At 52.6% G+C, this 14,128-nt stretch overlaps 4 protein-coding genes and 1 non-coding gene across 5 annotated transcripts; 3 read left to right on the top strand and 2 right to left on the bottom strand.

Moving 5' to 3' along the window:
* Positions 1-37: 37 nt before the first annotated feature.
* PFLUO_LOCUS6201 (uncharacterized protein) lies at positions 38-1,197 on the bottom strand (the record flags this gene model as incomplete). Its single annotated transcript, XM_073783721.1, has 2 exons — positions 38-61; positions 112-1,197. 2 exons carry the CDS (start codon positions 1,195-1,197, stop codon positions 38-40), a joined length of 1,110 nt encoding a protein of 369 aa, XP_073640248.1.
* Positions 1,198-1,598: 401 nt separating this feature from the next.
* Positions 1,599-3,237, top strand: PFLUO_LOCUS6200 (uncharacterized protein; the record flags this gene model as incomplete). Its single annotated transcript, XM_073783720.1, has 4 exons — positions 1,599-1,712; positions 1,778-2,095; positions 2,149-2,265; positions 2,320-3,237. 4 exons carry the CDS (start codon positions 1,599-1,601, stop codon positions 3,235-3,237), a joined length of 1,467 nt encoding a protein of 488 aa, XP_073640247.1.
* Positions 3,238-3,675: 438 nt separating this feature from the next.
* PFLUO_LOCUS6199 lies at positions 3,676-3,761 on the top strand. Its single transcript has one exon. It is a non-coding gene; the product is annotated as a tRNA-Asp (tRNA).
* Positions 3,762-4,064: 303 nt separating this feature from the next.
* Positions 4,065-6,620, bottom strand: PFLUO_LOCUS6198 (uncharacterized protein; the record flags this gene model as incomplete). The annotated part of the gene is made up of 1 exon (XM_073783719.1): positions 4,065-6,620. One exon carries the CDS (start codon positions 6,618-6,620, stop codon positions 4,065-4,067), a length of 2,556 nt encoding a protein of 851 aa, XP_073640246.1.
* A 415-nt stretch (positions 6,621-7,035) lies between these two features.
* Positions 7,036-8,553, top strand: PFLUO_LOCUS6197 (uncharacterized protein; the record flags this gene model as incomplete). The annotated part of the gene is made up of 1 exon (XM_073783718.1): positions 7,036-8,553. The coding sequence occupies one exon, from the start codon at positions 7,036-7,038 to the stop codon at positions 8,551-8,553; it is 1,518 nt and encodes a 505-aa protein (XP_073640245.1).
* Positions 8,554-14,128: the final 5,575 nt, after the last annotated feature.

Raw genomic sequence — 14,128 nt, 5'->3', positions numbered from 1 at the left:
AAACTGAGTTGATGCCGAAGGCGCAAACTCATTGGAATCAACGTTTAGACTGACGGCTGTTCTAAAAAAAGGGATCAGCACAGATGTTTGGAGACACGGGTGGGCACGTACTGACTGCGTCTCTACAGAAGTCGAAGCCGGCCGACTGCTTGGCTTTTTAGGCGGAGGCATGGACGGTTCGCTCGACGACTTTTGGGATTTCTCGCCCGGTAGGAGTGCTTGGTACATCAATTTCCTGCGCGGCTTCTCGACGGCCATGCGCAGGGTGTTCATTGGGGTATCTGAAGAGGTCCCTGCAAACGAGTGTGATTTTTCCAGCAGGCTATTCCTGGATAATTGGGGTCTTTCAGGCAGTTGAGCTGATGATGGCGGCGCATCTTTGGGTGAATCCCGAGAAGGAAATGTTGGAGCCGGACGGCTTGCAGTCGGTTTCGACGCTGGCGGGCAAATGTTATCCACGTTGGAGCCGGGCTTGGTGAGCGGCGCTATTCTCGGTGTGTCCTTGGATAAACTAGAACGTGCACTCTGGCTATCTGCGACAGGCCTTGGCTTCTCTCGAGTTGACGTGACGCTTGGCACGCTCCTCATGGACTTCGAGTCCTTCTTCGGTTGTGTCAAGTCGACCACCGCGCGTTGGGCATTGGAGTCCAGTGCAGAAGTCTTCTGTCGCTTGGGCGGTGGTTGTAAAGGACGGACATTTTCAACCGGAGTGGGTTGGTGCCGTTCCTCATACGGCGATACCAGGTGCGCAATCGGGGTCCTCTTGATGCCCAGCATATCATTGAGTGAGCGTGATTGCGTGGCCTGTGACCGAGAAGACAAGGGCGACGGACGAGGCTGTGTTTCAGACTGTGGCGATCCCTGACTGGGTTTCCTTTTCTCCAACAGACTCGACAAGTCTGTCTGCACGGTGCCCATGCACTCGCCGACCTGGATCAGCGCGCCCTTATCCAGCTCCATTTCATCACCATCCTGAACTTGCTCGCCCGATCGCCAGTGGTGATCGCCGATGAAGTTACCCTGCTCGTCGAAGACCATGATTCGCCTGTTGAAGGTATGGAAGCGGAGATAGCCATCTTGCCAGCGTTTGGATTTGCGACGCAGATCATGGGTGAACAGACAGCGAAACTTGACGACGTCTGCCGTGACCTGGGATGAGGGTCCGGGGCCGTGACCCGCAGGGGAAGGGGGCGGCATGGATGGCGCAGGCAGAGTAGTGCGGGAGGGACGTGTTGTTGATCAGCTGCGGCGGTGCAAAGAGCCGATGGGTGTGGTGCCTGAGGCAGAAACAAGATCCATGGGTGGAATCAAGGGTACCTGACCCCATTCTACGAGCAACCACAGAATGAATGTTGGATAGAAGAAAATTAAACAGTTCATAGTCAACATGTCTCCAGCCAACACACCCCTCAGTTAATCATCATCATCATACCGTCGTAATCCAGTGGCCACAGAAACAAAAAGTGGAGCGGAAATGTAAAAATAGCGAAGGCGGGGAGCCAGTGGAAGGGGCCGAGCCGCATCGGAGTGACAACTAAGTGCTCTTTTCTCTTTCTCCCTCTTCCTCCCCGTTTCACCCCTTATTATTATCACCCACCATGCAGAGCATGCAGCGCCAGTTTGGTCGGATGACCACCAAGCGCTCGGCTGACGATAGTCAGGTCGCCGTGCTGCTGAAAGACATCAAGGACGCGGATCAGCTCTTGACCCAAGTACGCTGGCCTCACTCAACCATTGGCCCGCGCCCCCATTGCTAACCTTCGCCCGCCCTCCCCAGATCATCGACTCCACCAAAGCCTGGCGCGATGCCTGGACCTCTATCGCGACATACCAAAGCCGCTTGGCCGATGAATTCGACGGCCTGTACGCTCCCATTGTCGGGTCCTCGACCGCGCCCACCGCCCATCGACCCGTCGACACCGATCCCATGTTGCTGAACCGGACAAACAAGCTGCGGCGAGATTTTGACGACCTGCGGACCGAGTTGTCGCAGGAACTTATGGACGTCGAGGCCCGCATGACGAACCCCGCTGAACAGGCCAAACACTTCCTGTCGCCAATATGGAAGACAATCAAAAAGCGTGAAGAGCGAAAGGTAAAACCGCTTCTTCTATTATAAGAGATTGATCTAACACATCCCCCGAACAGCTGGACTTCGAGCGCTACCAAAACAAGGTCGATGGCTACATGAAAAAGACCAAGCGCACCGATCGCGACAATATGTCGCTGGCCAAGGCCGAGACAGAGCTGATCCAAGGCAAAGCAGTACGCATGCCCTTTGATATACACTAAACCAACAGAGGCTCATCCCTACTTTAGAACTACCAAGCTGCAGACGAAGACCTCATCCGGCGCCTGCCAAAGCTGATCGCGCTCACGTTCTCACTCATTCCTATCATCTTGAATGCGCAGATAGAGATCCAGAATCGTTTGCTGGCTCAGTACTACACGGCCCTGCATGCCTACTGCGAGGGAGTAGGGTTCCCATCGCCGCCACCGCCAATGGACCAAATCATCATGGACTGGGAGGACGCCCACTTCCCCACCCGAAACCGCTTCGAGAGCTTTGACTGTCTGGCCCAGGGCAAATCCATCGGACAGCCATCAGCCGGCCAGCCCGAAGAGAAATCCGGCCGGTTCAACATCCTCGGCAAGAGTCGCTCCAACGGCAACATTCCCCAAATCCCCTTCACCAAGAAGTCCTCCGCCCCGCCCCCGTCCTTCCAAGGCAGCATGTCCCCATCCCTATCTGAGGACTTGCCGCCCTCCCTGCCAAACAACAAGCCCGCACCGCAAAGATACCCATCCCCTTCACCTCCCGCTTCACTCATGACGCGCCCCAGCACCCTCTCCATCAACAGCTCCGCCGCCACCTCCCCACCAGCATCAGACTACCAGCCGGCAACCCCCCAGCCGGGCGTCATCCAGTACGCCCCCGCGGGCCCGAAAATGGACTACTTCAGCCGCGAGCGCAACAACGCGCCGTCGCCCGCCCAGACAGATTATGCGAGCGCCATCGCTAAAAAGAAGAAGCCCCCACCACCGCCTCGCGGGCTGTCGCAGAAATTCGTGCGCGCCCTGTACGACTTCGACGGCCAGGGTCCCGGAGACCTTGCGTTCCGTGAAAACGACCGCATTCGGATCGTGCAGCGTACCAACAGCACGGATGACTGGTGGGAGGGCGAGTTGGCGGGTGCGAAGGGGTCCTTTCCTGCAAATTACGTGGAGATTATTTAAGTGCGGTGAATCTAGTCTGACTGACATTGTCCTTGATGATGAATCGATGATATGTAAGTATTTTTTTTAGAGTTGGTTGTTAGCGGAGCAAAGTTTTGCTGCATTGCTCGTATCTATTTCTTAAGTATACCTGGTCAATTGAAATTCTTTGAAGCGTGTTCTACTCTTTTGGGTATTTTGTAGTTCCCTCAGTGTAGCCCTATATCATGTTGTATTTGTAGAAAGGTCTGCAATACCCTGATCCCCGAGGACTCACAAATAGGTATTGAAGAAGTGGTTCAGAAGTACCTTGTGTACGGCAACAGATACAAAAGAGTACATCACCGGTACCCTTCAGGTACCTAATACCTCCTTCAGGATCTGTCTCTGGGGGTCATAATTCATTACCGGCAATATTCTGCCAGCGCACCAAGTGGCTGAGCAGTAACTCGGTCAATTTCTTCCTTGGTCTAGTGGTCATGATTTCCGCTTGTCATTAACACTGAGAAGCGCGGGAGACCGGGGTTCGATTCCCCGAGGGAGAGTAATTTTTTGCTTCTGCTGCCTCTATTTTTTAGCTTTTGCTTTGGTTAGCATACATATTTTTCTGTGTCGTAGGGAAGAAAATAATTCCGAGGGGTTTTTGGTTGAGGATAGAATAAACATATTTTTTGTTCTGTGTTGCACCAATCTGCGGATATAAACTAAAACGAATCCTGGCATCCCTGCTATAACAAAGTCAATACTGCCTACCATCCAATCCAATCCGAATCGCAAAGGAGTGACCGGGGAAAGAATATAAGAGGCCCCCAAAAGCCAAAAACAAACACCCTCACAGGCAAAATTCACTACAAAAACGCCCCGTTGACTTTGTTCTCACCAGGCACCTCCGCTCCTGTGAGCTGGCGTCGACTGCTTAAAAACATCTCCACCATGCGTTTGCTGGAGATCGTCGAATGGCCATCCTGAATACTGTGGTAGCTGTCCATCCTCTCGTCGGGCTCTTCTTGCTGTCGCACATTCTCGTTTGTCAAACCTCGGTTGTCAAGACGCGTGCGCAGGGATCGGAAAGGCACGGCAGCTTTGCCGTCACCTGCAATGGGCAAGCGTCGCACCGAATACCGTCGATACTGCTCCTCAGTGCGCATCCGTTTCCGACAGTCAGCGTTGTTCCTTTTGGGTGTCGGAGACTCGGGGAGTGGCAACAAGTTGCGGGCCTTCAATCGTATCGGTGACAGCGATTGATCCTCGGGAAGCGGAGGCGATGTCTGATCATTCAATCCGGCAGCGGAATCCATTCTCGATAATTGTGACGGATTGGTCTCGCTGAATCCCGGCTCGATCTTTTGAGATGATCTCACCGTCCGAAGACTCGAAGATCGACTGAATGGACGAGAGAAATTGCTTTGAGTCAATGATCTGTGCTCTAGCGCCATGTAGTCGCCGCCTTCGCCCTCGTTAGGTCCAATGAGCGAGCTGTTGGCTGTAATGAGATTTCGTTGGGTCACGTTCTTGAAAATCTCGTCATCATCATCTTGGAATTGCGCAGTCTCCCTGATATGCTCTCGGGTCGGAGAGATCTTCTCGATTCGCTCAATCTGGGTATTCATCCATTGCTGCCAGTCTGCACTTGGCTGAACCTGGGACTTTGAAGAGGCGCAACGGGACCCACGCTTTGGAGAAGTATAAACCGTTCGTTCGCTGGCAAAGATTGTCGCCGTTCCTGGTTCTCCGCACGTCTCTGGGAAGTTATCTCCATCGCTGTTCGGGGGAGTATCGCCGCCTGTAGCTCGAGAATACACACTCGGGGAGCTTGTTTCGCCGGTCAAGGCTGGGGAGCGGTTGATGATTACACTTCCACCATCATTGAACTCTTCCACTGCGGCATACGTCGAGCGGACTGGTCGATTGGCCGAGATGGAACTGAGAGACCGATCAATCTCCTGACCCGAGATGTATCGAGGTACCTTGAGAGGCGGAATAAAAGCAATCGAGCGTGGGGGACGTCCTTGCGGAGTCAACGAATCACCACGGTGTGCTGTTGCAAAGGATCTGGGAGACGTGAATGATTCTTCGCTGGGAACACGACGGACGGTGCACCTGCTGCGCCGCGAATATATCGACGCGGTGCGCTCAGGAACAACACGATGCTCTGCCACGGTGCCAAGGATCATCTCTTCATCATCGTCTTCCAAGACATCCTTGTTAATTTGCCGCATCAACGCCGCATACAGATCTTGGCTGTCAAAGGCCCCCGGTGGTCTGCCAACAGGACGCCGAGACGAGATCTCCATGCCCTCCGTCCCGGTCACCTGTGCAAGCTGTTGGTTCAGATCATCATGCTCTTCAATCAAAGACAACGACTTTCGATGCCTGTCATGCCGTGTTGCGATGGTGTTTGCTGTGGTCGAGTCGACCCAACTGGTAACACGCGAATTGGATGTGCAAAGACTGTCGCGGCTGGGAGAGACTGAGAGGTGTTGCGGCATATTGAAATTCAAAGGCTCGGCCATGGCGTATCCGTAGGGTTTGCTCTCGGAATTGGTATCAGTAGTAACTCCAACCCGACCAGGGTATTCTAGATCGCCACGAGATCTAGGAATTTGCTGTGGCAGAGGCTGTTGTTCGACTGTCTTGGAATAGCCGAACACACGCTTGATACCCCTCTTGAATGATACAGAGAAGGTTCGAGGCCTGCTGTGAGCGCGTCCAGATTTGGCTTGTACAGAAAGAGGAACAACGCCAGTCTCGGTTTCGCTCGTGGTGCGGAATGTCTTCCGGAACGGCTTGTGTTCCCTTCTGCTTCTGGAAGCAAACCAAGAAGATCGTCTGGGCTGAGCGGGAGTTCCACCTTTGTCCTGAAGGAACTGGTGCCGGGCAAGTTGAATAGCCACGTCCTGACTCTTGGCTCGTCGAACCGCTCTCGAAGGGTCGCCCTTACCACTTCGAAGGAAAGACATGGAGCGCCTGAGAGTTCGTGGCATTGCAATGTCCGGACTGCGCTCGAGATCAGCAGGACCTCCATACGGGATTGAGGCGACCTGTGAAGTTCGCTGTCTGGTTGAGAACATGGACTTGGCTTTGCGCAAACGGCGGTATGACGATGGCAGCGAGCTGTTACGCCCATCAAACCCTGCAATCTCTGTAATGGAAGGGAGTGCTGCAACATCCTCGATATGGTGACGGTTGCGTGGCGCATCGTTCATCTCTAAGGACTGGCGCGGAGTCACAGGAATTGTGACCGAGGTTAAAGCATTCGGACAAGCCTCCTCAGAGTGCTGAAGACTCGAGCCTTGGTGTCTTCGTTCGTCGTGGTTGTCGTAGGGGTTTCTGGAGTCGGTGGATGATCTCTCACTCCGGCGCATGGCACACGACGCCGCGGCAGCAGCATGGTACTTGGCCATTTCTGGTCCCACGTTGTCTGGGTCGGGTACGCGACGGGCCCTGTGAATAGACCGAGCGGATTTGGACCGTCTCAGGCGGTCCCTGGTGTTGAATGTAGAAGAAAACATACTGCCAAAAGACTATGCTCAAGTATGACTTGGGTAGTTGAAGATGTGGGTGAAGGAGAAAAGAAGGAAGAAGCGCCAGACTGCGCCAAAGAACGCTGGTCGCTGCCATGGTTGGGATGAGGAAAGGGCGAGTCTGATGTGGTTGTTTACACGTCGGGTGGTTGAGTTGGGTTTAGGGCAGGAGTGACTCGCGAGTTGGTGATGCGTCATTCGCTTACCTCGCACACAACACAAATTGTATATTTGCCGGATCATTCCAAACCCCGCGGCTCCAGATTATCAAAAGAACGATTCCTCGTGTAGTGCGATGGCAGACCATGTCTATTTAGATGGTCGAACCCTCGAAGGTGGTGGCCAGCTGGTCCGCAATACGCTAGCTTTGTCCGCCTTGACCGGGCGACCGGTGACCATCGACCACGTCCGCGGCAACCGGCAAGGGAAACGGGGATTGAAAGGATCTCACGCAGCAGCAGTCAAGCTTCTGGCTGAAATTAGCGGCAGCAAAGTCGTCGGCGGAGAAGTTGGCTCACAGTCCGTGACTTTCATCCCCCCGTCAGCACCGACTCCGAAGAGACAGGAAATCGCTTCCGTGGTCTCATTATCGAATATATCGGTCCAGCCGGAATACAATATTAACCTGCCCACCGCAGGATCCGTATTCCTCGTGTTCCAGGCGCTATATCCTTATATGCTCCACGTCGGACTCCGCGCGTCCACCGATAGCATCAGATTAAACATCACCGGCGGAACCAACTCTTCACATTCTCCGTCGTATGACTATGTATCCCAGGTTATGGTACCAAACCTTGCAAGGCTTGGTCTTCCACATCTATCGTTGAAGTTGAACAAACGCGGCTGGTCGAGCGGACCTGTCGATCTCGGTTCGGTCAGCCTTTGCATTCATCCTCTCCCGGCCTCAGGAACCATTGACCGGTCCCGAAAGAGTGAGTGGGATGGTAGCTCCTTGAGTCGCTTCCGACCAATTAGACTTTTGAATCACGAGCGAGGCAAAATCACGCAGATTGATGTCACGATTTTGGCACCGGATAGTTTTATTCCCGGCACCTCGCAAGAGGATGAGATGCGCCCGTATGAGAAGGCCAATCATGAAAAAAAAGCAAACAATTTCAAAAAGCGCAAATGGAAGGACCAGGATTCCTCTCGCTATCAAAGAGGCGATGACATTTCGGATCCAGTTTCTGGAGCTCCCCCGAGAACTATCCGTCACTATATCGAAGACATCACCATCAGAGCATTGCGCAATGGAATGAAGACACTCGATCCGTCAATATTTGCCTCCAATACAGATGGCACAAGTCGAGATCGACCCGTCCCTGTCACAATCCATACGTCAGAGGCGACCTCTCATCGCAGCCATAAGTATATCCTGGTCGTGGCTCACACATCCACGGGATTCAGAATCGGACACGACGCTCTCTTCGGCTTCGATGGTGGTCGCGGCGGCGGACATGCAACCAAGGCAACCAAAAACCGAGGGGGCAAAAGAAAGCAGGATCACAGCGAAGTTTCTGCAGCCTTTGATTTTGTCAACCAGTGCGTGCGAGGATTTGTAGAGGAGATTTCAGAGGAAACTCACGGTTTCTTTGAAGAAGGGTCTGCAGGAAGGAGGAGTTGCCTAGACGTGCACATGAGAGATCAGGTTGTTGTTTTTGAGGCTCTGGGTGAGCTTTCTAGGCAGGGGTTGGTCGATGGACAAGAGGAAAGCCGGCCTGAAGAACAAGAGGATGAGAGCCAATGGTCACTGCACACTAAAACTGCGCGGTGGGTGTGTCGGCAAATGATGGGAGAGTCTATTTTGAGATGATGATCTATTTGAAGTATCTCTTGCTTGAGTTTCTTTGAATACTCATCCTGCCTTATTACACACTGGTTGACTATAGGCATGTGACAAGCGTTGGCTACAGATTCGTACTTTTGCACTACGCAGGATCAATAATGCTTGCCACTACCAGTCCGTAGTAAAGATCTAGGAGCAAGGTTCCTATTCCTCCGCTGCGTCATCCCTGCTGACAGAATTGCGGCCTTGTTCCGCTGCAAATTCCAATTCTGGATAGCGCAGTGTCAATTTGCAGCAATAAGAAAAATTGGAAACGCAAATACTCAGCTCTAAATATAGACAGTTCTTTCATTCCCTCGACGCTTTCGAATCCCCAATGATACTAGGTTAAGACGAAATAGATCCCGCCTTGTTTCCAAAACCAAAGCAGCCTTCTGCATAACGGGGGCCGGCCGTGATTCTATTCTTATAGTTCGTTAGCCTCCTTAAGCTTGACAGGATGCGCGCCCGGCATAGCACGGGCCGAAATCTTGGCGAGTCATGCGGACCTTCTCAAGCACGGGGTTGTTGGAGCGGCGCTTGTATGGATTTGCGGGTGTGAGCCTCGTCATTCTAGAACGCCGAAGAGCCGCCGTTTGGCTTTAGACCCAACCGTGCCTGCCTAACGTTGGTTGGGGCCCTTTCGGTGTTATCGGATCCATCCGAGGAAGGTCTTGCAACAAATATTATGTAGGAAGCTGGCCCCCTCGTGGCGGGCGGGCACTAAGTACTGCGGCCTGGCAAGCCACGGATTCCTTTTTCGCAGTTGCTGGTTGCATCTCATTGGACCGGACTATAGATTGGGTTATTAATTAGAACCCTGTCCATAGTGCCGGTGTTGAGCATATCCAACAGTACCTTATCGCATTCCTTTTCGACCCGTCCCTGGCAAGCACTATGCTTTATCCACGCGGTACGTTGGATCCTTCGTCCCACGTACCAAACGGCTACTGCACATCACAGTGCCATTGCCCCGGGTCAATAAACCCTGACATTATTGATTGTAGTGTCATGCATAATTTTCCAAAATCCATCCCGTCTTGTTTTAGGTAAGGTAAATCAATCAATCCATTACTATGTGATGTGTCTCATAACCTTGCCTCGGCCTGGATTACCTCCGACAGCCAAACCACTCCTTAGGTAACTCAAACCAACTAAGCCACGCCGCAACACCCACCACTGCCACCATCGACCGCCGATCCCAGTGAAGACGGTGGGGGTGGCATTCCCCACAATCCACTCTGAAACAGCGAACGATGGATCCAACTGTAGTTAGTACGTCGCTGAGCGAGAAAAAGGGGGAAGGGGAGAACGAAACATCTAGAAGCCTTCTGTGCGGCCGGGCTTATCCCCCCTGCTGACGCAGGCAAAACATCCCCAAACACGCCAGTTCGTTTTTTTTTTGTGGGGGAACAGGGATTGCTCAGCCTCGATGTCTTTTGTTTCAGACAGGCACGGCCACACGATTGTTAATATATAATTGCCCAGGCAGCCGGGATGTGGTGGAGATGTGCTGTCTGTGTGCGATGAGAGACAGCCGATCGCGATCAGTGCTCTCCCCCCGGTTGGTTGTGCATTGTGCACCCACACGCTCGGCTCCATACGATGGTGTAAAGGGGGGTTGGAATGGGTTGACTCGAGAGCGCAGCGCCCCCTGACTGATCTGACTGACCCTTTGAAGGAAGAAGGAACTATATCAAACATCGCACCACTTCATACTAATAATGACTAGTAGGTAGCTAGTAGGTAGCATGTAGAAGAATGACCTAACCTTACATCGCCGTACTCGCCGAGTCAGCCATGTCAGCTGCAGACGAATCCACTCCTCGACCGAGGATCGGACCCAGGAATTAGGTACAACCCGATTACACGTGGAGCAAGGCGAAGGATGCAAAACAAGAATCTGTTGGCCCCTGACGGATAGTCAGGAAGGAAACCGTTGCCGACGAGTGTGTTGTATGTTTTAGAAGGAAAGAGATTAGTTGTTCGGGGGGTGTTCCAGAAAGAGGGGCCAAAGGAGCTCCGGTGATTCCGAAGGTACCGACAGAATGGTCTGGCGTGAAACTAGAACGTCGGAGCTGTGATAGGAATTCAATCATGCAGTTCATCCGGGAACGAGAACGAGAGAAAACCAGACGGACAGACCACACGCCGATGCAGAGTAAGGGATCTAGTAGTTTCAACAAGGTAGTAATGTTCATCATAAGAGCAAATTCGATTCAGTCAATAAGCGCAGAAACATTGGGGGTATGCCATCGCGAAAAAGCCAAAAAAAAAACAGTGTTTATCCGCAAAAGTACACATGCGGCAACGTATGCGCAGGAGATAACTAAAACAAAAGAGAGGTCGATCGCGGATCGACGAAGCTCGTCAAATAATACACTTCAAACCCAATGCCCATCTGCGCCACTGCCCACCAGTGGCAGATTCTTGTGTCCGTTGGTATCCATGCAATGTGCTCTATTTCCCGTGCACGAGACCAGCCGTAATCTTGGTCCCTCAAAATCAATAAAACGAAAGAAAGAATCCACACCAAAAAAAAGGAAAAAAAGGAAAAAAAGCGAGCGGAGAAAAAAAAAAGTTTCCCCCCAGGCGCCCCCACATGGCGGGAACGGTTAACAAAGGAGACGCGCAAGAGGACAAGGCGCGAGTCCAGCGAAAACCATGGGGAGCGAGCGGACAGAAGGAGAAGCTGCGGGTGGGAAGAAGGTCAAGCGAAGGGAAGTTGAATCGAAGCTGAAAAAAAAACCAAAACGCAAACAAAACGAGCCGCCGTGACGCTAGGTTTGTGGCCCGATCATAAACTCCCAAGCGAATGCATCATATGCGAGGAGAAGAAATAAAGGAAATGGGCGTGAGGAGGCAGACGGAGATCATGGATGGATAGATCCCGCCGTCGCGCCGTCCCAGGGTGTATCATCATTCGAGCCGGTCACAGGTGCTGGCAGGTGGTCTTGTTTGGGGACTCGTTGAGCGCCTCCGAGGGTAGCTGGCGTTTGTAGTCTCGGGGCTGCGCAAACGGGGAGGCCGTAGTAGATGGACGGCGCAGGTTGAGCGACTGCCGGAGTTAGTTGAATGTCACACGGTGGAAAAGGGCGAGCGCGAGCGTACAATGCAATCTTGGCATCTGGCTCCCTCCCGGTTGACCCGGCCTCGGCAGCCGCGAGGGTAATTAACGCATGAGTACATCATGTGGGCTGGTGAAGTCTTGCGAGTTCGAGAAGCAGGGTGTGGTAGGGTGGAGAAAGTCGGCGTGGGAGCAGCTTAAAGGAGGACTGGAGAAAGCAAAAAAGAGGACGACGGAAGTGTCGAACTTTAAAAAAGGCCGGACAGCCAAGGCGAACAGCGGTGATGACGTCGGAGGTGTCAGGTAGCGTCTTTTCGAGAACGCGGAGCGAAGGACACTAGATAGCGGGAAGAAGGCAAGGGCAGGTCAGAGGGAAGGCAGGCAGGCGGTTTATATCGGAAGACCGAGCAACCTGCAAAATGAAAAAATAAATAAAAAAATAAAACACAAACCAGGAGGATTAACTAGAATTTTAAGGTTCCATTTTCTATTACATACGGAACGGCTGTGTTCCTAATATTTAATTAATTGGATTTATTTCGCCCTTTTTTTCCTTATTCAGTAGTTAGTGTAGGGCGCGCTGAACATCCGGGACTCTGGGCACGACTTGGCGGGAAGACCAAAAAAAAAAAAAAAAGAAAAAAAAGGAGCGCCCACCGTTGTGTCGGTAGCTTCCGTGGCCCTCCTTTTTCTGCCTTGTCATCTCGACTCAAACAGACTAACTACACTGGCCAACATAAGCCCGGCAAAAATGGGGGCCGTCAGCAAATGTCAGATCGTCGATCGTACATCAATTTCTGATCTACTGCGAGATGCTGGTCGGCGATGCATGACAACGAACGGGCCAATAATGTCCAGACAGTCCCCATGCATGGGCCCGGATTGCACTGGAATGACTCGCAGTACCTGGTGGAGCAGCTGACACGGTTGGGTTGTTTCCAACGCTACAGAGTCGGAACTCACTAACGACCGTTGGGCCGCAGATTAAGTGTCTGTTCGCCCGACAAGGCCGTTTACACGTTGTTGTTTCGAGTTGAGGCGCTGAATGGATCGGGGTTCTGGACCGAACCATTCCAAGGTCTCGTTTCACGGTTTCCACCCGGCGTGTGTTCTGGAACCAAGAAAAAAAAAACTCAAAAAAACTCCCATCGAAACGGATCGGGGTTCTGGATTTTCCCCTTTTGGTCTATTTGTAAATCTGTAGTCTGATCTATAGTTTTTGAAGTCGCAAGTCCCCGGATAGTGAAATGAACTTTTTTCTTTGAAACAATGCAAATCAATCCCAGGACGGCCGGTCCAGCCACTCACGGGTTTGGGAATTGTTCTGTTCGTTCGTATTCCTGTGGAGGCGGTGGAGCCGGCCGACCCGGTGGTCGTTTCTTGTGTCTGGCGGTCCGGGTACAAGAATAGTTAATGGGCGGACTTGTTGGGAGCCTTGTTTGAGGAAGAGTATGGAGTAGAGGGTCTCCAGGACTGCACATTTCAGCAATCCGGCAGATGAAGCCGACCGACGTGCGTGTAAAGCTTGTCATCAACAGGGATGGCTGCGAGCACACCGCCCCATCATCATCACCATCGTCACCATCCCGAGCAGACCAGCCAGCGAGCTTGGGACACGACGGTTTCGTCAGCAACCGCGTGTCGTACTTGCGCGGTGAGCGGGAGAACCAGTCAGTCCCGGTCACTTGACTGGCTCATGTGCACTGCGCTTGCCCTACTTTTCTTTTCTTTTCTTTTCTTTTCTTTTCGATGCGACGGCAACACAGTCGTCGCCCGGTTCCTAATGACCGGTTCGGTTACTTCCGGCGCTTCTGAGTGGACCACCAACGGCTGGGCCTGCAAACTGCTCTGGATGTCGCGGCCCGGAATACAAAGCCATGGGTCAAACACGGGTGGTTCAGTACAGGCAACTATTGAACCAAACGAGGTGTTCACGGCGCAATTATTGGCAGAGTGGCTCAACCTAGAAGACAATAGAAGCTGGGAACTGTACGGTACATCGGCCTCGATTCGTCTAGATCGCTCCCCACCGCATCTGTGGCACTGTTGATCCGTATGACAAAAGTCGAAAACCTTACTATGACAACAGGCCATAAGGGGAATAACCAGCCTCGGCTTGGTCGGCAACAGTTCTTTCTTTCCCTCTGCACCGGCTGTGCTGTCACTGTGACTGACCGGACGCAAAACGAAGGCTTGCTGAATGTCAGATTCGAAACAAGCAGAAGGGAAAAGTGACCTCATCTGATTATTGCTATTCTGCCAAGGCAGTGATCAGCCACGGCGTTCCTTACACTCGGCGCTATTTGCTCACACTGCATTCTGCATCCAGACCGTTCCGGACCGGGCTCGGCTCATGTGATCGACCATTCGCCCCGGCTAGAAGCTGATAAAGCCTGTCTGAGTAAGGATCCTTCCAGCTCAGGAGAAACCTTTCTTGTAACTCTGTCAGGTCGCTCGCCGAGCGCACGGGTGACTTACAATTACCGCGACGGACGA

Source organism: Penicillium psychrofluorescens, assembly GCF_964197705.1.
Source record: "Penicillium psychrofluorescens genome assembly, chromosome: 4".
In the NCBI taxonomy this organism is placed as follows: Eukaryota; Fungi; Ascomycota; class Eurotiomycetes; order Eurotiales; family Aspergillaceae; genus Penicillium; species Penicillium psychrofluorescens.
The sequence above is the reverse complement of the archived record's forward strand: the minus strand, read 5'-3'. Positions and strand labels throughout refer to the sequence as shown.